General features: G+C 43.9%; 1 protein-coding gene across 1 annotated transcript in view; it reads right to left on the bottom strand.

The window, feature by feature from the left end:
* Positions 1-25269, bottom strand: part of TFPI (tissue factor pathway inhibitor) — a 264389-nt gene that overhangs the window by 181651 nt on the left and 57469 nt on the right. Inside the window, exon 2 of the mRNA XM_085648705.1 lies at positions 21363-21490. Within this exon, the coding sequence (XP_085504831.1) occupies positions 21363-21471 (109 nt within the window). The 5' untranslated portion in view covers positions 21472-21490. The remainder of the gene's footprint in view (positions 1-21362; positions 21491-25269) is intronic.

The following is a 25269-nucleotide window of genomic DNA, read 5'->3' as shown; positions in this document are numbered from 1 at the left end:
GGCTATGATGGGCAAGAAGGAGGGCGCAGGGGCATGCACAAAGAACGATGGAGGATAGAAGGGAGGGTCAGGACCTGTGCACAGACAAGAAAGTTCAGGGGAAGGGGCCTCACAACAGACCGCACGGGGCAGGCAGGAGGAGCAGTTGCAGCACAACAGACCAGGGAGGGCAGAAGGGTGTGGCAGTACAATGGACCATGTAGGACAGGAGGAAGAGGATAGGGGCATGGCATGTGGACAGGCAGGGTGGAGGTGGCAGGGACAGGTTACAGTCATCTGACAATGCTAGGCAGGTGGGAGGGGAGTGGCAGCTCAACAGAACACTCAGAGTAGATAGGAGTGGCAGGTCCATGGAACTTGGTGGGCAAAAAGGATGGAGCAGGGGCATACACAAAGACATCGGAGGGCAGGGGGAAGGAGAATAGGGGCAGCAAGCTAAGCACAGAGTTTAAGCAGGAGGTCAATGATGGGGCATAGAATTGGGCAATGGAGGGCAGGAGGAGTGGACTGGTACATCACACTAAATTGAGGGCAGTGGCAGCACATCAGACCATGCATGGCAGGAGGGAGGAGGCTAGTCCATAGATTCACACAACAGAGGATAGGGAGGAGGGGGACGGGGCAGCAAGCTAACTGTTCAGAGAAGGTGGGTATTAGGAACTTTATTGTTTTTAAAACGTGTGTCTGTGTGAACTACTTAAAATGTGAACAAGTATGCAGCATAATCTCACTTTTATTCAGGAAGAAGAGGACGTTTGTGACTTGACTCCGGGCTCACTTGGCAGAAACACCCCCTGATCCTCCACCCCCTATCGCAAAATGTAATGCCCGTGAAAAGGGTAGGTGAACACAGTGTTATATAGAACATAGTCCTGAGAGCACGATTGAAAATGAAAACTAGATATAGTGTATGGTATAAACTATGCACCAAAAAGTGTCATATAAGATGAACCGGGCGTGAAATATAATATGCAATGCATTGTGCGCAATGACAGATTCATTGGAGAGCGCGAGATAGCACAGGCACTAGCGCGTGCTATGCGATATGCGCCTTGGAGTGTAATATGCACAGGGCAGTGTTGTGTAACCTAACTAGTCTCTAAAGTTGTAATATAAAATATGTGTTGGGGAGTGTAACGTTGCATATGCACTGTGACAAAGATATGGATCCCAGATTGTAATATGTATGGCATAGCAATGTGCATTATAACATAGGCATCGAGGAAGGCACGTTAGATGGGGCAATATAACCTGTGCGAAGACAAGTGTGGCATGACATATTCACGGGGTGGTGTTACAGTGCACATGGGCTAGAGAGTGTCATAGCATATGCACTAGCTAGTGGAATACAACACAGAGGTGTGTGGCACTCAGCAGGCAATGGTGGGTGTAACACAGCATTGGGCTCTGCCAGGAGCGCGCTGTGACTCTCAAGTGATGTTCGTCCCCTTTCCAGAGAGTAAAATAAAAAGTATTACACATCCGGCAGTGGATGTGTGTTTTATTAACCGTGAGGGGGGGTTTCTTGCATAGTTTTGGTCGAATTTTTGTCGAATCCCCTTTGAATGGCTTGGTGTGCATGTGTATTAAATGTGCCCGTCAATAGCTACCCATGTTTGTATAAATAAACAACAAGGGTGTCTACCGGGATTAGGCACGGTAGGCATCAGACATGTCAGAGCTTCACTAGTGGTGTAAATACATTCCACGTGGATTCATTGTATGCATAGTCGCCTTTTAATGAATATCACGCAAATCGTCATGGTGATAGGTACGTACGGTTTGTCCAGCATGTCCTAGGTGTGTCTATAAATATATATTTTTTAAAAATATTAAAAAACAGTGGCCGGCCCTGGGGATTGGGGTCAAAAAAATATAATTAGTAGGAGACAGGCCCTGGGGGATGGGGTCATCAGGGCCAATAAATTAGAATAAGAAGGGGAACCACACAGCCCCCCTTCTTAAAAAATTAAAATAAATAAAAGACTGGCATCGTGCCGGAGGCCACGCCCCCTCCTTGCAGCACTCTGCAAACGCGCCCCCTGGCGAGTTGTAAGTTGGGGAATTAATTCCTCTTCAATACTGAGGGTCCCTGAGGGCCAACTAGCCCAACAGGCATCTCCAGTATGCACCAGGGAGCTGCGCTGCAGACAGGTGTTCTGAGGCCAAGCCCCTTTTTACACCTCTCTGCAACGCAGCTCTGTGGCGCTTACTGGAGGTACCTAGTGGTCTAGTTTGACCCTAGGGACCCTTAGGATTCAAGGGGACTTAATCTCTCAACTTAGAACAGCCACAGGGCGCGTTTACACAGTGGTGAAGGGAGGGGACGGGCCTGAGGTGACGTGTGCAAACACGCACTATGGCACGTTTTAAATTGGGGATATAATTTTCCTTCAATACTGAGGGCCCCTGGGGGCTAACTAGCCCACCAAGCGCTTCCAGTAAGCGCCACTGAGCTGCATTGCAGAGAGGAGGTCCAGGCCGTGCCACTTTTTACACCTCTCTGCAACGCAGCTCTGTGGCACTTACTGGAGGTACCTAGTGGGCTAGTTGGACCCTAGGGACCCTCAGGATTCAAATGAACTTAATCTCCCAACTAAAAACGGACACAGGGCGTGTTTACACAGTGGTGAAGGGAGGGGACGGGGCCTGAGTTAACGTGTGCAAAAACGCCCTGTGGCCTGTTTTAAGAGGTAGTTTTAATCCCCCTGCCCTATTATATACTAGGGGCTTACAGAGGAGGTCATGCTAATCACAGGGGGACCCCAACGCATAATGTTCCCTCGTGTATGTAGGTGTTTTCACTGTATTCTAAGTGTCTTTTAACGTAGCACTGGCTCTAGGACTGGTTAGTCAGACTCAGTTACCACCAGTATCCGTCTGAAAAAGTTGAGGGTACAGGATGATTTTGCAACAAGGCTTCTTTCTGCTCTTCTTTTTGTTCTTTCTGCACGTTATCCTTCTTCCTGCACTTTTCTTCGTCTTTGAGGACTTCTGTTGCTTCTTTCTGCACTTCTTTTTTTTCTTTCTGTGCATTTTTTCTTCTTTCTTCACATGTCCTATCTCTGTAGGCATAGTTAGAAATTAGCATTTAAAAAACCTTTGGAATTCACAGAAAAAACCATAGGTTTCAGGCACGTTGTAGTTAGGAATTAGCATTTAAAAAACCTCAGAAATTCACTGAAAAAACCATAGGTTTCAGGGGTGTTATAGTTAGCTGGACTTCTCACTTGTACAAAACCATTGAAATTCCCCCATTATAGTTAGTTCAGCTAACTATAACTCGCGTGCCCGCAATGCACTGCTGATGACGTCACATATTACATCACTCATGATATGGTCAGTGACATCACTCATGACATCAATGATAACATCTCAAATGACATCACTGATGACATCACTGATGACATCATCCTTGTGATCGAGTGGCAGACCTCCTCTCACCCTAATATAACCTTTGATACACACATTCAAAAATAGAGACTAAACTTTTCAAAACAATGGACATACCAATACCAGTTACAACAACCTCTTCAGTAATTCTAAGATCCACATACACATCCACTCATTCACCAAAAGTCCTATACAGTCACTCATACATGTATTCACTCATCATATGTACTCATACACCTATACATCCTGTTACACAATGCCACTCATCCATAGAGTTACTCACACACATAGTCACTCATGCTAATAAAGAATCAAACATACATTTATTTGCATATACAGTTATACACACACCACCACACTTACTTCTACGGAAACTTACACATACTTAGTCTTTTAAACAATCACTTATAGAAACATATACTTATTCATACAGAAACTCTTTCAATCTCTCACTCTCACATATACTCACTTATATACACCAATGGTCACATATACTAGTTTAAAACATATGTAGTTACTCATAAAGACACTATTGAGACAGTCATTCACTCACTAACACACCCATACACACACTCATCCACCCATACAGTCCTGCACACATGCTGTCTTCAACACATACAAAGAGTGAGTCACTCATTCATGCACCTATGCACTACGTAATACCCCCACCGAACCATGCAGACACTCAGACTGATACTCAAAAAACCAACTAATAACCTATATAGACACCCATGTAGCTACTCACCAACCCATGCAGCCACTTATACACAAAGTGAGAGACTGATACAGATATTTACATATTTAAACATTACTCACTAAGCCATGTATTCACTATGATACACTTAATCACTCAGTTACACAATCAATTTTTCAAAAACAAATCATCCATTTAGACACTTATATACCCATTTATTCTTCCATCGACCTTAAGATATACATATATAAAACATATTTAATTTTCAGAAAAACACACATTCACTGGATGATGTCATCAGTTATGTCATTTGAGATTTCATCAGTGATGTCATGAGTGATGTCACTGACCATGTCATGAGTGATGTAATATGTGACGTCATCAGCAGTGCATTGCGGGCGCGCGAGTTATAGTTAGCTGAACTAACTATAATGGGGGAATTTCAATGGATTTGTACAAGTGAAAAGTCCAGCTAACTATAACACCCCTGAAACCTATGGTTTTTTCAGTGAATATATATATAGATATATATATATAGATATATAGATATATAGAGCATACTATATTAAAAAAAACAAAGGTTTCAGGGACGTTATAGATAGACTCAGATTTCACTCAGATATATATATATATATATATATACATATATATAAATCACAAAGAGTTGCCCCACTGAAGCAATCACACACGAGGGGGTTACCACACAGCTGCCACAGGCGGTTGCAATACAGTGCTCCTGCGGCGCTTCGTCTTCTGAAGCCAAACTTGTTTCGAGTTAAAAAACCCTTGATCACTGGCAGGTAATACAGCCCAATAGTGCACAGACTCAGCAGATCAGTTTCAGTATGTCATTTTATTATAATATTGAGCCCCACCCATGTTGGCGTTCAAGGTTTGCACCATGGCTTTCTGATTAAAGTTGTCCATTAATATAAGCCAGGCTCGAGTCCCGTTAAAACCCCAGTGGGTCACTGCAAAGTCCGTAATTTCCAAGGCACCATTGTTTAAACAATAAAACTGAAATAGTTCAAAGCGGTAAACAGGTTTGCTGCAGAGCAACCAATATCTGACCTGTGGCTCCGGTCCCCCTCGTTCCAAAGCAAGCCCAACTCTTTGTGATTTATGTAAAGCGGCCTGTCCAGCCGCGAAGCAGTCCCGCCGCCGCAGATGGCGGATCCTCAAGTCCTGCACACGTGGGCTTGCTTTGGAACGAGGGGGACCGGAGCCACAGGTAAGATATTGGTTGCTCTGCAGCAAACCTGTTTACTGCTTTGAACTATTTCAGTTTTATTGTTTAAACAATGGTGCCTTGGAAATTACGGACTTTGCAGTGACCCACTGGGGTTTTAACGGGACTCGTGCCTGGCTAATATTAATGGACTACTTTAACCAGAAAGCCATGGTGCAAACCTTGAACGCCCACATGGGTGGGGCTCAATATTATAATAAAATGACATCCTGAAACTGATCTGCTGAGTCTGTGCACTATTGGGCTGTATTACCTGCCAGTGATCAAGGGTTTTTTAACTCGAAACGCGTTTGGCTTCAGAAGACGAAGCGCCGCAGGAGCACTTTATTGCAACCGCCTGTGGCAGCTGTGTGGTAACCCCCTCGTGTGTGATTGCTTCAGTGGGGCAACTGTTTGTGATTTATGTAAAGCGGCCTGTCAAGCCGCGAAGCAGTTCTGCCGCCGCAGATGGCGGATCCTCAAGTCCTGCACACGTGGGCTTGCTTTGGAACGAGTGGGACCGGAGCCACAGGTCAGATATTGGTTGCTCTGCAGCAAACCTGTTTACCGCTTTGAACTATTTCAGTTTTATTGTTTAAACAATGGTGCCTTGAAAATTACGGACTTTGCAGTGACCCACTGGGGTTTTAACGGGACTCGAGCCTGGCTAATATTAATGGACTACTTTAACCAGAAAGCCATGGTGCAGACCTTGAACGCCCACATGGGTGGGGCTCAATATTATAATAAAATGACGTCCTGAAACTGATCTGCTGAGTCTGTGCACTATTGGGCTGTATTACCTGCCAGTGATCAAGGGTTTTTTAACTCGAAACGCGTTTGGCTTCAGAAGACGAAGCGCCGCAGGAGCACTGTATTGCAACCGCCTGTGGCAGCTGTGTGGTAACCCCCTCGTGTGTGATTGCTTCAGTGGGGCAACTCTTTGTGATTTATGTAAAGCGGCCTGTCCAGCCACGAAGCAGTCCCGCCGCCGCAGATGGCGGATCCTCAAGTCCTGCACACGTGGGCTTGCTTTGGAACGAGGGGGACCGGAGCCACAGGTCAGTTATTGGTTGCTCTGCAGCAAACCGGTTTACCGCTTTGAACTATTTCAGTTTTATTGTTTAAACAATGGTGCCTTGGAAATTACGGACTTTGCAGTGACCCACTGGGGTTTTAACGGGACTCGAGCCTGGCTAATATTAATGGACTACTTTAACCAGAAAGCCATGGTGCAAACCTTGAACGCCCACATGGGTGGGGCTCAATATTATAATAAAATTACGTCCTGAAACTGATCTGCTGAGTCTGTGCACTATTGGGCTGTATTACCTGCCAGTGATCAAGGGTTTTTTAACTCGAAACGCGTTTGGCTTCAGAAGACGAAGCGCCGCAGGAGCACTGTATTGCAACCGCCTGTGGCAGCTGTGTGGTAACCCCCTCGTGTGTGATTGCTTCAGTGGGGCAACTCTTTGTGATATATATATATATATATATATATATATATATATATATATATATATATATGTGTCCACAACTCCCAGAAAGGGAAAATCAGGATCGCACTCCGTAGTTCTGATACAATGCTTTTATTTTAAATTCGCCCTAAGCAGAGAAATCCACAAAAATCAACGCGTTTCGGTCTTGCCACAAGACCTTGATCACGACACTGCTTATCACAATGGACCTCGCATATATATATTCACAGAAAAAAACATAGGTTTCAGGCACGTTATAGTTAGGAATTAGCATTTAAAAAACCTCAGAAATTCACTGAAAAAAACATAGGTTTCAGGGGTGTTATAGTTAGCTGGACTTTTCACTTGTACAAAACCATTGAAATTCCCCCATTATAGTTAGTTCAGCTAACTATAACTCGCGCGCCCGCAATGCACTGCTGATGACGTCACATATTACATCACTCATGACATGGTCAGTGACACACAATCAATTTTTCAAAAACAAATCATCCATTTAGACACTTATATACCCATTTATTCTTCCATCGACCTTGAGATATACATACATAAAACATATTTAATTTTCAGAAAAACACACATTCACTGGATGATGTCATCAGTTATGTCATTTGAGATGTCATCAGTGATGTCATGAGTGATGTCACTGACCATGTCATGAGTGATGTAATATGTGACGTCATCAGCAGTGCATTGCAGGCGCGCGAGTTATAGTTAGCTGAACTAACTATAACGGGGGAATTTCAATGGTTTTGTACAAGTGAAAAGTCCAGCTAACTATAACACCCCTGAAACCTATGGTTTGTTCAGTGAATATATATATACATAGACACACACACTCTCTCTCTCTCTCACTCCCTCTCTCTCTCACTTCCCCTCTCTCTCTGTTTTCACTTCCAAATCTCTGAATCTACGCAGGTGTGAAATGACTGGTATCCTTTAAAGAAGTGGCCCTCATTTAAGACTTGACCTCACACTCTGGTACTCAGCACAGCCTGGTTCTCCTCGTCCTCCAAGCCCCAGTCTTACCGCTAAGACACCGCATGCTCCTCCTCCATAGAACAGACTAGACTACTGGAGGGCACCTTTATCCATCAGGGATCCCCAAGGGCAGACTCAGGAGGGTCCTTCTCGTCCCAGTGTCTCACTCTGGTTAGTAACAAAAACAAAACAACTCAACTGCTGAGGCTGGCAAATGTGTATCTCTCAACTGGCAGCATACATAACTGATCGATGGTTTCGGAATTACAGAACCAATCAACTCTCCTAATCAGATTTTCCTGGGAGACTGCAACCTCCACTGGGAAAAAGATGAAGACACCCCCACATCCCTCTACAAACCTTTCCTAATCGACAACCACCTAGGAGAGCACTGCACCTTCCCGACCTACAGTGAGGGGACTTTCCATGGAGGGCTCGACGCTGACCTAACTTTCACAAAGAAATGCTACATACCAATCTCCCACCTCTTAAATTGGATGAACAAATCACTTCTCTAACCTTTCCAAAACGTTAACCTTAATGCAACTTCCCTATGCCAAACTATATAAGAAAATGGTAAAATGGTAGAGACCGTAAAGACACGCACAACAAACACTGGCAAAGCCTACAGGTCTCGCTTTAATGTGCTAATGTAAAAAAACACCAGCATGCACAAACATGCTGAAACTACTTGTGCCGTATCTCTGTGGAACCCGTCTCTCTCTGGGTCCCCTGTCTCTGTGTGTGTGGTTTTATTCCCCAGTCATCCAGAATTGTGGGTTTGAATTCCCTGAGCTTGCACTGCTGGAGCCGGGCCATTCAACACCACAAGCTCGGGGGATACCAACAAACATTGGAAAAGCATGTCAACACATGATCACCAAACTGCTGTTCATATGTGTTGCATGTGCAAATTCTGTTTATCATATTAAAGCCTGCCCTGTTGGTTTTACCTGTTATAAAAAAAAGATGCATAAAAGGATTGCTTTCTGTATATGGCGCATTTAAAAGATTAAGAATTCAATGTGACAAACAGGTGAGTCAGTGCATTTTTCAAAGGAGCACGTGCTTCGATTATTTCAATGGAAGCACTTTCTACAAAGCGGAATGGTACACCAAACAGCCAATAACATGAGGTAAGAAATACATAATATTCTGGGTGGAGCCAAAGCCCATTTCATTTATATTTTAACACAATATATAACAATCGTTCGTGTAAAGAGCTGCACTGCCACTCCAGAGATAAAAGGAGCACAGACATAAGAGGCAGGCCAAGCGGCTTTGCCACGGCTAGTTTCTGAATATTATGATAATTGTAGAATCATCTTCTTCTGGCCTTGTAATTTCTAGTGGTGTGGCTGGATTCCCTTGTACTACCCTGATCTCAAGCAGCATTAGGTTGTTCCTTCGTAGCATGGTTTTTAGGTCTCGCCTGACCCAGCGCATGCGCTGGTCTGGCCAGACTTATTGAGAGGGCTCCAAAAAGTGCTACCAGGCCAGCATAGAGCTACAGTGCATGTGCGCGGGCGCGCGCGCCACGCTTTACCGCGATTTCTTTCACTTTCGCGCCCGCACGGCCGCTTTGATGTTTGATCACGATCGCGATCACTTTCACTTGCGCGGCCGCACGGCCGCTTGCATAGCCAATAGGTCTCGCTTTTGGGACCTTATAAGTATTTAGTTATGCAACTGTTGCTTAGCTAAACACTTATAAGGTCCCAAAGGCGAGACCTATTGGCTATGCCAATGCTTGTTTACCTTTTTAGAAAGAATTAACAACATATGCCTAACAAAATGTAGTCATATCTGCGTTTGTTTCTAGAAGGACTTTTTGGTATCTGACAATCTGACAGTGCCGTGGTGTGTAGAGGTGTGTGTGTGTTCTTGAGCTGCCAGTTCAGCATGAGGGCGGGTACTGATTTGTTTGGCTCTGTCATTGGATCAGGCAGTTGTTGGGTACTTGTTGAAGGTAGAGGACTAAGAAACAAAGGGACTTCTGTAGCCATGAGCGGAATGTTTTTGACCAGCGGGTCATTTGGTATAGCTTTTTCCCGTAAGTGTTGCATCTTCAGTACTGCATGCAGCTCTATGCACAATAGCTTTTTCTTATGTTTTAAAGGAGACTGACTGAGAATGACTGAGGGTGAAGTCACTCATACAACTGGCAGTATGTATAGAGTTCTGGTAAATATTTATCTGGAGAACACCTGCATTCTGATTCACACATCCACAGTGGAGCAAAGGGCAAGAGGAAGGAATCAGGCAATAGTGTATCAGTAAGTGAGACAATATGGCAAGGTGCCATTCAATGTTCACTGGGAAACAGGGAATAGAAGATTGTGAAATTGGCAACCGATGTACAGCACAATCAGGTAAGCAGCTTCTACCGGTGCCACGTGTGATGTTAGTACGTCAAAAGGCTGTCATGCTGCAGCTGGCCATGCAGAATGGAGGCAGAAGGGTAAGGCGGGGCCTGATGTACTGGTACACCTGGGATGAGCAATATGTACACTGACTGGCAATTTGCAAATCGTTCTATGTACTAAGAGCGATGGCTGGGGGCATGCTAAGTCACATTGCAGACTGTAGATTTGCAGGGGGTTGAAAATCTACCTGGTGAATATTAATTAGTCAGATTGCAAGTTACAACTGTAACTGGCTGAAAATGCACAGATGGAAGCCTGTAAGGCATTGAAGGCCAAAAAGTAAGATGTCCCATGTGGACAGCTTTCCTTTAACAAATCAGAATCCACCTGCTTTGAGGGGTGTAAGTATCTGATCAATGGTTTGCGGTGACAACTGCAGTCGCAAATCATTGATACATCCCTTTCCAAATTGCAGCTAGGCGAGGGATGCCACTTTCATGCCGCTTCCTATTTGCGATTTGAGCCAAGTTCACAAAAGCTCTTTGTGAGTAGGAAAGACATTTGTAACTCATGAATAGGCTTTCATTAAGAGACAGTTACAAACCAATTGATTTTGCAACTTGCAATCTTTGTTACCATAAAATACCTTTGTACATCAGGCCCATAGGTAGGTCATTGAGTGGTAAAGGTGGTGGGTGTTTGGGATAGCACCATGGATCCAGGCATGAGGTTAGGAAAGTCATGTTCCTTCTTTGACTCACAGACCTCTGAGTGTGGTAATGCCGTCGAGGCAGCAGGCTGCACTAAATGAAGGGCAAATTAACAGGTTGACATCATCGCACCTGCATTAGCTGCCTAGCATGCCAGGTAACTGCCACACTGTACTTGCAAAATGTACAGGAGTCACTGGCTTGAATGATGATAGACGACCCAAAAAGCCAGGCTGGACTTGCCATTGAGGATAGACCAGCTAGTGAGAGCTGCTGTGAGGGGTTGGTCAGACCAAATAAATGTTGATGCTAACCTGGCCCTCCTACATCGTGTTCTCATGCAGGCCCACAATTCCACCGTAAATGTCCCTCAAACAAGGACAAAAAACTGAATGCTGGTCATCAACTCACAGGATATGAGTAGACATTATCCAATAGAAGTGACGTACCGAGAATACTATTCTAGGGATAGATCTTTCAGGTGTAAGTCCATTACCTGTCTGCAGTATTTTTTTCCCTAGAATGAATACAGCTAATAAAGCTTCATGTGCAGTAATTTGGAGGAGATGTTGAGATGAGTTGGATGAGGAACCGATTATCCGAATCTGTACTTAACTGATTCTAATTAGACTTGCTCAGTAGTGTTATATTTGGAATCCATATTGGCAGAGATGCTCTGATCAGTCTCAAAATACTCACTATAGTTTGTCCGGCATCAAATTTTGGAGGATGGATACCACCGACTTCCACCCAGAACATACAGCTGGAGACCACAAAGGAACAATGCATTATGAGAAACAAGTGCTGAAAGGGTAAAGTCCCACACAGGCGTAGCTTTGTTTAATGAGTGCCCAAAGTGAATTTAAGCCAAGTGCAGCGCAAAGTCCTCTGTAACTGATATACATTTTTGCCAGGCAACCCATTAGACGAGGTGACAAATGGCAAACTCTAGCTAATGATGTAGCTGAATATGTGGCCAGAGCTGAAACTAGACCTCGAATCAGCACCGCTGGAGCCAGAGGTATCGCCGATGGAGAAACGACTGGTGATAACTGCTGTGTAAGGGCAGATGCAGGGGCTAGTGTCAAAGGGAGAGCAGGCTGAGTTCCCCCAGGATTCACTGGTGAGAGGCTCGCCGAGACATGAGAAATGTTTCATCTATGCTTCTCACATTACTTTAGTTGGATAACGTTTTTTGAACCTGCCTTGCTGTTCCTTATCTCCCTACCTCCGATGATGGGAAAACCCATGACTGTGTCTTAACTACCTCCCGCCTCACAGTACCTTGCATTGATCTCACTGATACATCTTTGCCTAACTGCAGTACTGTGTTTTATTTTGATGGTTCTTGCCCCAAATATAATGATGCAAAGCTAGTGAATGGAAACGCGGTGGGGACCTTACATTAAACAGTAGAAAGAGGATGTTTGCCCCAAGTAAATTCTGTCTCGGTTACTCAATTTAATATCCTTTACTCAAGACCGTATTCTAGCTTGAAATAGGTTTTACAGTTTATACGGGTTCAAAATGTATATTTGGAGCTGCTCCAGAGGAGTTTTCTCACATCTGCTACAACCTCATAAAGAATGGTTTGCTTGATGCTCTTCAACATCTGAGGAGGTTGCACTAGCCAAGCATGCCCCTAACCAATCTACCCGGGACAAGATGTTCTATGGGAATGCCTTTGCTGATAGTGTTGCTAAAAATGCTGCTTTGTTTCCCAATTCCAAAGCAACATTTTGCCACACATCATGTCCAATTCACATGTGTAAAGTAAGGGCTCTTTTTGCATGATTATGCGCCCCCCCCTTCCCCCCTAAAAAAAAATGTTTGAGCTTATGCTGCTTGCCTTTTAACTTGAAAGTGCACTGGGCCCTGCTGGCCCGACCCCAGTGCATGTGCTCTGAGCCCTAAAAAGATATGTGCAATTGGCTAATACCTAATTAACATATCTAACTTATTTATAAGTTCTCAGTATATGGTACTCTGGGTACCCAGAGCCTGTAAATTAAATGTCACAAATGGAATGCAGCACTGCAGTGACAACTCAACATGGCCAACTTCCATTTCGGACCACCAAATATAGTGCTTCGAGCTATCAAATTAATTGTTACATTAAACCCAACACAGTGCTGAAGTTGGATTTAAAGTAACTTCTAATATAAAGGTAACTTTAGAAAGTCACCACTTTTTTGCCCCAAAGTTCTAGTGAACGTTTCTGATTAACTACAGCAGTTGTTGAGCAGAAGATATGTAGGTAGGACAGCGGAGCCTGTGCTGCAGGATGGAGGGTGCCTCCTTCCTACATCTGGGTGGTCGAGCTGTGTGGTACTCAAGTACTGTACGTCTGTGGCGATGCAAGTAAGAGAAGCAACAAGCATTGTACTTGATAGCAACCTACAACACTGTCTCCCAGGTATAATAAAGAAACCCCCGGAGAAGGACATGCAGTGGAAATTTACATAGCTCGCACTGCTACTTGCAAAGAGGTGAGTGGCTTGAGGTGGTTGGGAACTAGGGGCTGCTTGCTCCAATGCTGGCATAGAGACTTGAGATGGGACACACATTCACTTACCTAGTAAAGACGACAAAGTGTTGGAAGACTTAGTACCTGGGTAGAAATCCTCAGAAGGATCTAGGTGGAAAGAGAGGGGGAGTACAGAGAACAAAGTCAGAACTCAAAGCGAGGTCCAAATACCAGCAGGGGGATGATAACATTCTGGATCATACAGGGATCTGAGGCGTATCGGGTGGGACACCACACAGAGAGCAGAGAAACACCACAGATGGCTAAATATAAGTACGATGTATAACTTTGAGCAGAGTGATGGGAGTGTTTATTGTAATACAGACAAACGCACTAACCTATTCATTGGTTGTTGGATAATACATTATGTCAATGATGTTGAGAAAACAAATAGAACAATAAAAATTGTTCAAAAATAACTACTACTGCATTTGTCATCTGAGATAGCCTGCAAATCTCCTGACAGAAGTTGTGAAATTATCCCAGAAACAAACGGTCTCTTAGTGTGAGGATGGTTGACCTCCTCCTGACCGGACAAATGGAGGGCTAGATGGCCCAGCTTCAAAGAGACAGCTGAAAGTGCTAGTCACACTGTAGCTTGCCATGTCCTTTGTGTAGGTAGACAGGCAGGCATATCTTCCAAATACCTGTTGCACAACCGGTTTTCCAGGAGGGGTGGCTCATTATACAGGGCACATCTCAGGGGTGGGACCATACCCCTGAACAAGGGAGGAAATGTTCTGACATCTTGGATTTGGGCAGAGCCCTGCACTGTGGGGTTGTTTAGTGCCATTTTCACAGCACGTAGCGTAAGAATGGGTAGATTTGTCCCACAGGAACTTTGCCCTCAGAGGGTAGGGAGTCCTCCCTACCCGTAAACTCGAAATTGGTATAAAAGTGGCACCCATGGGTACCACCTGAGGACACTCCTGGAACAGAAGAAGGACTACTGGAACAGAAGAAGGATTACACCTGATGAACCTCAGAAATAAAGGTTGCACTAAAAAAGACTGCACATGCCGGACCAGGATTTCAGAAAGAGAATAGCTGTTCCTGCTGTTGACTTCATGGAGGGGGAAACCTGAAGGGCCTGACCTGCTCCTGCCTGCGACAAGGACCAGCGAGTGGACTCCAAGTTGGCTATCTTCCTGTTAAGCTTCAGGGACACAAAAGCTAAAGAAGCCCAGCACTTGCAAAGTACCCAGCAGACCAGTTACCACTGGGATTGCCCTGAACTTCAAAGGTGCAGCCTGTGAGATCAACTCCTAGCCCCCAAGAGGGGTCCCCTCATGACCTGGATCCTTGTTTGGAGCTAGAGTGTACTCTTTCTCCAAACAGAACTGCACCGTGATCCTAAAGATAAAAGACAACGGTTTTTGGCACATAATCTGATGCTCATACACTACCACTACTTTATAGGTAGCCTCATACACCAGCCAAGAGCCAAGGCTCAAACCAGATCGCTGGACTTTGCCTGTCCATCAACTTTAAACCCAGTGCAGGACCCAAGCTGCAGAGGACCCCACCGATGAGCCTGTCGACAAGAAAAAGAACCAGAAAAGTTTCTGAGTTCAAAGGTAAAAACTTGACCGAACCAAAGTGGCCCCTGCAGGCAACCTGCACTCCATTGCAGTCAGCCTCAGACTTGGACCCACACTCTCGCATTTGAGGCTCTTTGACCGCCGCTACAAGTGAAAAGCAGTGATTTATATAACTTTTTTGAGTGGATTGCAGTGATTTGTGGAAACCTTGCAAAAATCGAACTCCGGTTACCTCTATCAGATTTATGTTGTTCTTGCACCTATTTAAATATAAAAATATATACCATTTTTATAAATTGGAGTGGGATTTTTATTGTGTTGTACTTAGTTATTGACTGTTTTGGTACTAGAAAATGCCTGACTGCTAAGTGCCACAGCTACCCAGGAGTGAGATAAGGTTTGATTTAAAGCAATCTAACTCAGCCTGATATGGAATAGTGACATTATTACTTGGTGAGGTCTCAAAACCACCCCAAGATGATTTGTGCTAATATTTTAGTTACGGTCTTCATGTTCTCATGGTGGGCTGAAGCTTAACTTTGTGCATGGACTGACCCTGTCACCATGACCAAGAGACAGATCTGATACTTTGTCTCCAGGATCAGTAATGCATTTAAGATCGTAAGTGACAAAGGAACTCATTTTGTGTCATCATTGGTTTAGAAACTGGGCAGAGCTCCAGGGATCCCTCATTCTAAGGGACTGATGAGCTGTTTAATGGTACTCTAAAATGAAGATGTTAAAGACATGTGAAAAGTCTGGATTCAAATGGCCTGATGCCTTTATCTTTAGCCCTTTCAACAAGTGTAATTTATTATCAAAAGACTAAGCTGAACCCTCATAAAATTATTGCAGGTAGACCCATGAAATTACACTTCTCCAGCGTACTCAGCTTTGTTCAATAGCACATGTTTAATGATGTGACTTTAGATTATTGCAAACAACTGATTCACTTTCTCATCAGCTTCTCAGGTGTAAGCAGTTCTGACTGTTGCCTCATCTGAAGCCTCCCACAATCACCAGTCTGGCTATTGAGTACATGCGAAGATGCACCAGAAAAATTGATTGCTTCAACCACCAACCAATGGTAAGATCCAGTCCAATTTCTGCTCATCACTGCTGTGAAGTGCCAGGGGATTGCCGCCTAAATCTACGCATCACTCTGCAAGTGCGCGACAGAACTGAAGGAATCCGAATCTGTTGACAAAAGAACACCTGCCTCTGCAGATGCATCACGTACATGCTACAAAGATGCAGGCCTGTCAGGAATCTTGGAGTTTTTGCTCTCCGATAATCATGGCAGGGATACAGTCACATTTCTCAGACACCACAATGTAATCTTGCTATGGGCCGGCCTTGGAGACTGTGGCAGACAGCCCATTGGTGGCTGCAGAAGTGAAGGAGTTTGAAGTTGCAGTGTCACATATCAGCATTTCTGGGGCAAGGTGTAATGAGCCAGAACATTCCAGAAAAACCATAACATTCTAGAAGGGGCGGATGCTTTCCAGGCACTTCTGCGTCAGTAAGAGCTGGGAAGATTTAGCCACCAGCCACAATGTTACACTTTGCTTGGTAACAGTAGTTAATGAGTTCTCTACTCTGGACACACAGGGCCTCATTTTCAAGGCCCTTAGCGCGGCTTTTGCTCTGCCAGAGTGACACTCTGTGACGCTCTGGTGGCACAATGTGCCGCAGCATATTTACAAGGCCACGCAAAGCCACTTGGCGTGGCTTTTCAGGGCCTTGTAAATATGTACCCTTTCACTCAGAAGACTGCACAAAAGGGGCGTTCCATGAGTGTTGCTGTGGGTGTTCCCACGCAACACCCATAGAATCTGAAGCATTCCCAGATTTATGAGGAATTGTAAACCTGGGAATGCGTGAGATTCTAATGCCACCTTAGGGGTGGCGTAAAGGAGGCGCAAAGAGGAGAAATATCCTTATTTATCCTCATTTTTTCCATTCTGCAGCACATACGGAAAGAGGAAAACCTCTTGTGATTGTTTTTGTGCAGGAAGGTGTCCCTTCCTGCACAAAAACAATCACCCCTACAGCGCAGACACCCTTGCACCATGGCGCAAGGTTGCCTGCGTTGGCCCATGGCAGACCATTGTGTGCCATGGCAGGGGAAAAGGACAGGAATGCGCTGTATCTCATAGGTACAACAGAATATGTGACGTTACAACGTGATCAAAATGATCGCGGTACGTTACATTGCAGTTTTTACAAAGCAAATCGTTACAACGACTTGCGCTGGACTTAGGAATAGTATGATTTACTATTCCAACACCAGTCTACATACAGTAGGGAAGGTGTTGGAATAGTAAATCATACTATTCCTTAGGTTAGAGCGCCATCCAGGGCAAGTCTTTGTAACGACTTGCGTTGTACTACCCGCGATGTAAAGGCATTGCGATGCAATGCCCGCGTGGTAATGGATGTTTCCCGATACGATGCATTCCTGCCCTTTTCTTTTGATGCAGGCAGCGCTGCTCTGCCCCAAAATCTCATAAATATAGCCACCGTTTGGGTTTCCTGCACCTTTTTTTGTTTTGCTCCCCTTCAAATCTCTTGGGTGGTTATGGCAGCTCAGGTTAACTATTTCCTCCACAGATACTGAGCTTTGCCTGCTACCTTTCCAGAATTCCTGCCTCAACTTCAAACAGTCCAAGTCATCCTGGCTCTTGGCATCTCTACTACTGGAGACAGACCTTCACATTCTGCTTATGGACCATATTATGGTCCCCTGGGGGCCAGTCACACCTCTCCATTTCCATCTGCTAGTAAGACATTCTACTGCTATTCACAAGACATTGTATCCCGTTTACATCAGTATATTTAGATTTATGGTGCCTTGGCTCATAGGATTATGGGGGTTACAAGTCAGTCCACTGCAGACCGAGGGTACTTGCCGAATGCCTTCCACCAGCCCATGCTCCATAGGTCAGTGGGTCAAGGTCCTCACAGAATGTTTCTTTTCTCATTGCCTCCCTTCGCGTCCCCCCACTCCCTCCCCATTAAAAGCATTTCAGATTCTAAAACTCATTACAGACCTTATTTAAAACTGAAGGAGTGGGGTTAGCATCAGATTCCATGGTCTGAATTCCAGTGAAATCCTGACCAGCCCTCTTCCTACCCATGGCTAAGATCTGTCAACCTGGTAGTGGCAGGTGCCCCACTACATTATTCTTCATTGTGTCTTGCTCTAAGCCTCTTTAGTTGGTTTATCGTGTATCTGTATCAGGAGCGGTCAGGGGGTGGGCTGGAAGAAGTCACCTCCACAGAGCCCACTGCCCTCTCTAGGAACAGGCAATTGATCTATAAAGTCACACTTTCCAGCAAGTTCGAATCGATACAATCTTTCCTTGTATTGACTGTGCTCCTGTGTCCACTGATTCCATTTTGTTTTCATGGAATGCAGCAAAAGAAATGTGACTACATGCCAATGTATAGCCATTGCACATTACCCATTTTTCATGCAACTTGAGATTCCAAGGGCCTTTGGATGTACTGTTAATCCACAACAGTATTTCTGATAAAATTGAGAACTACTGTTTTTGAACTAACATTCTGAACTAACATTCAGAAAGGGAAAGGGGTCCCAAAGAAACCCCTTCCGTTTTGCCAATGAGTTACCACCCCAGCTCGCAAGTCAGTAACATTTCAATGTTGTGTACCGGATGCATAAAGAATAGGTAGTTGCAAGGGACGCTAAAAACATGCTCTTTCCAATTACCGATTTTGGTATTCACTTAATGATTCAGAAAAAGTTTTCTGAATCAATACATGTGTTTAATAAATAAGAAAAAAAAAGGTTTTAGCATTCACATACTCTCTTATTTACTGATTTGGAAAGGGTAAACCCCTTTGTACATCTGTACTTTTTTCATGTGATCAATGCCAAAGGCTTCTATATAGCCACAAGGTCTCGCCTTTGGGACCTTATAAGTGTTCAGTTATCCAGCACAATATCCTTGGTGCAACAACATCAACTGTTGCATGGCTAAACACTTATAAGGTCCCAAAGGCGAGACCTATTGGCTATGCCAATGCTTGTTTGGTCATTGGTGGGTTTAGGCACTGAATAAGTCATCATATGTACTATAGGGACAGCCAACAAGGCAACCATCTGTATACCATAATAAAATTACAAATATGTACAAAATGCAGTTGTAAAAACAATATAATCCCCCTACTACTAGAGCCCTGTAAGAATTACTACAATTGTTTACCCCCATGGTTTGTTCTGGTAGGTCACCAACACCAGAATATTGGCCACTGCGGTACTCTGTTATACTCCATGTAACAAAACACCTGCCTGCAGATTTTAGCACAGTATAATAATCCACCCTTTGAAGTCTATTGTTTTTAACATATGATTTTAACAATAAGACCTGCTTACTTTGTCATTTATAATATAAGTATCACACCTAAGGATCTAACATAACGTATCCCAGTGAACAGATGAGGACTCTAGCCTTTACTAATGGCTTGACACTACACAATAGACTGGGCCGAACTGGGAACACAACCAGCCCTGGAAATTCAGCTCTATCAGCCCAGAGGTGTGGGGAGGGGACTGTGCTAGCAAGATGCTGCGCTGCCGCTTTAGTACTGCTGCCGCTTTTGTCACAGGGGCCCGATGTTGCAGCACTGCTGCAAAACCGGCTTCCATTAACGAAACCAGCCCCCATCACTCGAAAACCGGCCCCCATCACTCGAAAACCAGCCCCCATCCTTCTGGCCCACCAGGAAAACACCCAGTGCCCTCAAAGGCCAGTCCAGCCCTGACAATAGAGGCCTACTGAAGTGGGCATAAACTGGCAACTATCAGTCATACATTTATAAAATTACAAATAGTTATGAACTCACGGTTGGCAAAACAAAACGCAACCCCTCTCAATAGGGCCTAACCGGAATCAGCACGGTGACATTTTACTTGCAGGGTTTGTCAGAGTGGGTGACCAGCATCAAAACCCTTCTCTGCTGCAGTAATCTGTTGGCTACATGTAACCAAATACCTTTCTTTGGACTGTAACAATATGAGAGCTACTGTTATCGCATGCTTTTCACAATAAATAAGCCAGGTTCACTGCCTTTGTAATAACCTTTCAGAATAAACAGTCCAGACTTATGGCATTTGGCAAAAATATGCCATACACACCAACCAACAGCATAGCTGTCGTCGCTGGCTTGTCACCATAAGCAGATCAGACCTACTGTACTGAGCATAACCTTTCCCGCAAGGAAACCGCCAGACTAAATCCTAAAATTGCAAATGTATCCCAAATTACAGAGGGCAAAAGTAAAACACTATCTCTCCTAACAGAACTTAACAGGGATTCTTGGTGCAAATGTTCTCTAACCACAGTTTGTTAGAAAGGGTAAAACACCAAAACCCGTGCCTACTAAGGGAATCTGTAAGATTCCATGTAACAAAACATATGTTGGTTTTTAATCAGAGTAGTAACAATCCACTCGAATGCCTTGCAACTGACATGCTTTTCACATGCTTTAGTGTAACTTTCCATAATAAACAAAGCCTACCGCCTTCATCGACTTGTAGCAATAATGCATTTTTTGAAGTTTTATAAAGCTAGGACTATGAGCACTTTACATGAGCACCAGATACATTACGCAAGATAAATCAGGTTTTCATCAGTTTTTTTAGGCAGGCCTATTAAGTGTTTTGGCCAGAATCACAGGATGTGGCGCTGAAGTCGTACAAAACACAGTGAGATGACAAAGCAAAATACTGTTACTCCTAATAAAGGCTAACCACAGTACTTTAAGTGGGATGAAAAAACTGAGGGGTCTCCAAGGGGCGTGGCCGATGTAATTAAGGGCGTGGCTTAAAAACACAAGCTATAAATCTGTGCTTAGCATAGTGTGCAGCCCTACTGGTGTTTTGCTGCTTCTATCAGTGCACCCACATATATAATACAAGTAACATCACACCTACAATAAACCAGGACTATTGACTTGGTCAATCGTTGTTACTTGCATATGCTAAATAAGCAACAACTATGGCTTCCTTGTATATTATATTGAAAATTCTTCAGTGGTGCAATTTTGAGACAGTAAAAGAACAATAACGAGTCTCTTTGACCTTGTATGAAAGGCAATACACATTTTTTTCAGTCTCACTGAAAACCCTTTTCTTCCACACTATTCTTCAACTAAAAAAGGGATCTCTTTTCCAGAAAGCTATATTCTTTCCAGACGTCCACATTCACTCCACATCAAAGACAGCAGTCATGCAGTAAATATCAAAATGTTGAACATAATATTGAATCAACACATAAGCTTGTTTTATCACTCAAGTCCCGTTGATATTGCCGCATCACAGGTATTAGAAAATAAAAGAGCTCTAATGGGACCAGCCTGGTTTGTTCAGCTATACAAATCAAATACTTTCAGTCAAAGACAACACACTAATCTTACCTGAATTGTTTTGCTGTTCTTCCTCCTCCTCCAAAGCTTTGGTCACTCTGCATGAGATATAGGCCAGCAATAGGGGTACGAAGGGCCATGACAACCTGACAATCTTCATTATATTAATCTTTGATGCGCTAAAATAAAAACAGTACACTAAGATGTAAGAGCGTTTGGCTGCAGAACAAGATATGATTTGGCAATATCTATCTTTTATCTCAAAATAGGTATGCATTTTTTTGCACAGTCTTGCTGTCGACACAGATCAAATGTAGGGCCTAACTTATATGATGGTGGAGAAGTAACTCTATGGCACAAGTGACAGTGTGCCCTCTCCAACAACATAGCGGTCCGCCTGCCCAATTTAAGTGCAGGCAGACCACGACAGTGACTATTCCAAAACAGTAAGGGCCATTCGAAAATTGGCTATATGTCCATCTGCCCAATTAGGATGGGCAGACATATAGCTATTTTTTACAATCCATAACCGCCAGGCAAACCCTGGCAGTAAGGAACAGTAAAAAAAAAATGACCCCCTTGCCATGGGAGATGACTAACCCTGTGCGGAGTACACGTAGTGGCACTCCATGGACTTCCACAGAGTTAAAAAAACTCTGCTCCGCCCTCCCAACAATAAACAAATAGAAACCAGTTACCTTCTCTGGCGTCTCCAGGCTGCCCTCCTCCTCGCTGAGGTCTTTCCTCCTCGCCGTCCTCGCCGTTCGCAAAGCCCTACGTTGTACATCTTGCGTGGACTGTACATGCGCAGTCCATGCAAGATGTACAACGTAGGGGTTTGCGACCCATGAGGACGGGGACGGTGAGCAGGAGAGACCACAGTGAGGGGGAGGGCAGCCCGGAGACGCTAGAGCAGGTAAGTGGGGTTTTTGTCTATTGTTTGGGGCGTGGGCAGGGGCTAACTCCGCTCCGCGTGGAGTCGGAATTTTGCCTGAAGTCCGTGTTCCAAATGCAGCGTGGAGTTGGCAAAACTCTGCAAACTCCACTGGCGGAGCGGAGTTTGCTGCCCATGCTTAGAGATAACTCCCATGGTAAGGGGGGAGGGGGGGTATTCAAATGTTTATTTTCAAAAACAATATCCTGCTTTAAGATTTAAAAATAAAATAAAATAGAACACAGCTTGGTGCAAGGGTCTGTTGTTTTGACAGAGCTCTGCACCAAACTTCAAAAATCAGACATGACCGGGCATAACATGACAGCGCCAATGGTTAATGACAATGCTTTAGAAATGACCAACTGCTTGGCGGTCATTTCTAAATTTGGTGGGTGACATCTCTGCCAGGGTGATGGTGTAGTATACTCTGTCACCCTGGCAGAGAACCTGACCGCTCGCCAACAATTAAATTAGGCCCTACGACTTTAGAAAAATGTGCTTGCACTATGCAGTATTTCAAAGGCCAGGGTATTTATTTATTTATTTTGTGTTTTATAGAGTGCGAACGTGACCCATTAGTGTATCAGAGCGCTTTACAGGGATAACAAGTTATTTACAAGATTCGGAACAGGCGATCATGGGGACACTTTGCAGAGATAACAAGCTATTTACAAAGAGTAGGAATAGGCGATCATGAGTACACTTGAGGGAGATAAAACAAACGTTAGCAGGAGCAGAGAAAGACTGCACAACACCAGCCTCTGCCAAATAAAGTGATAGTGAGGTACGAATTATGCAAAATGATACGCAACAACCATGGTACAAGAATCGCGTAGGTTACAACAATGAAATAAAGAGCGGCTTACACAGGTAGAGTTCAAGTACAGAGCAATATCAGGCCGCTGAGCTGTACATGCACTGAGAGTGTTTATGGGAGGAATTTGCCCATTAGGAAAGTCTTAGCTTCCTTTTTGAATCTTGACAAAGAAGGTATTTTTCTGATGTTAGGCGGCAGCGAGTTCCAGATTCTAGGTGCAGTCCCAGAGCAAGTTCTGTTGTTTGTTTTCTTCTTCCGGAAGAAGGTGGTTTTAGCACAAAATCCCTGGCAGAACAGGAGTGCCTGTCTCCTCGGGATACCATGATTTTCTGAGCAAAATACGCAGGAGAATTAGAGTGTAATGCTTTGTGTTTGATACAGGCCAATTCGAGTTAGATTCTTGCTTCGTATGGAAGCCAGTTCAGCGCCTTCAGGTGCGGTGAGATGTGGTAGAATTTTTTGAACCTGTGAAGAGTCTAGCAGCTGCGTTGAGACAAGCTTTTAAGGGAGCCGTTGAGATCCTGGGTAGGTCAGAGAGGGTTGAACATCCATATTCGATCCTAGAGATAACAAATGCCAGTTCTGCCATTTTAAGGCCCGATGTATCTAGGAATGGTTTTAGTTTTCTCAGATAGCTTAGGTGAAACCTGGCATTTTTGGCCAGTGAGTTGATGTGGGCTCGCATGTTTAGGTTCTTGTCCAGTGTGATTCCTAGTGAGTTTACTATGGTTGTGATGCAGTTCAACATGGTAATTGAATTGGTCCATTCAAGTATGTCAGTGAAACTTTTAGGAGGGGAAATTAGTAAGAATTCATGTTTTTGCGTATTAGGTTTGAGCAGGTTGCTAGCAAGCCATTGTACAGTCAACTTTATCCTGGTTCATTGTTTTGATCTCCTCTAGGGATGACATTTTGATGTAGATCTGTGTGTCATCTGCATACATGTGGAAAGAGATGTTGGCGATACGCAGTATTTCAGCCAACGGTTCCAGATAGAGGTTAAAAGAGTTGGGGAGAGAGTTGAACCTTGGTGGACTCTGATCGTAATTGGAGAATGAGAGGATCGATTTCAATTGACTAAGAATCTATGAGAGTGGTTCCATCTGAAGAATTTAAACCATTCGAGAACGGCTCCCTCTAATCCCATCCTATTTTCAAGACGTTCTAGTAGCTTCTCATGGTTAACTGTGTCGAACGCCAATGATGGGCCCAAAAGAATTAAAAGACACGTTTTGCCTTAATCTAGAGCTTGAAGGGCGTCATCTATTATATGGAGAATAGTAGTTTCAGTGCTGTGATCTGGCCTGAAATCAGATTGGCATTCACCTAGCAGGTTGAATTTGGCGATGTGTTGTTGTTGCACACATTTCTCAAGTACTTTTGCTAGTAGAGGAATATTAGATATTGGTCTGAAATTGTCCGGTTCAGCAGGATTCACTATGGGTTTTTTTAAGATGGGGATGACTTGACCAGCTGTTAGAGAGTCCGGTATGGACCCTTGCGTTAGAGAAGCATTGATTATTGTAGTCCAGATGGGTGTGATAAATTGTTTGGTTGCGGACAAGCACCTGGAGGGGAGCGGGTCATTAAAGTGGTTGTTCTGTTTTATGGACAATAGAATTTTCGAGATGATATGGTGGTCATATAAATTGAAGGTAGTCTAGTGAGCTTGAAACTTTTATTATTTCCTCTGTTCAGCAATATATCTATCACATGCAAATAATAATGATTCTACCACCACGGAGAGTACTGGTTTACACTGAGGATGACTACGTTATGTGGAGAAACCAAGATTACGTATGAATAAAATATTTTGTTGGATTTTTAGATTTGGCCAGCATTTTGTTTTAAAAAAGTTATGATGAAAATAAATACATTTATGCACATATAAATGGATTTTATACTCATGCAAGGACTTTCCTTCAGTCATTTTTCTGTAATGGTTTGTTAAAGTGTCATTCACATTTAACTTGCGCCCACCACAATACAGTGAAACGGGCAACCCACTTCATTCACTGGCTATCTTGTACCAATTGGCTTTGCTTGCCTTTACTGATGTACAGAAGTAGGACATGGACTATCAAATATAAGGTCACACCAGTTCCCCTTTAAGAAACCCACGGGAAATCAAAATAATTTGCATCCCAGAGCAATTCTTATCTATTTAGGGAATGTTAGCTTTCATCAGTTACTCTTACAGACTCCAC

Source organism: Triturus cristatus, chromosome 3_2, assembly GCF_964204655.1.
Source record: "Triturus cristatus chromosome 3_2, aTriCri1.1, whole genome shotgun sequence".
Lineage (NCBI taxonomy): Eukaryota > Metazoa > Chordata > Amphibia > Caudata > Salamandridae > Triturus > Triturus cristatus.
The sequence above is the reverse complement of the archived record's forward strand: the minus strand, read 5'-3'. Positions and strand labels throughout refer to the sequence as shown.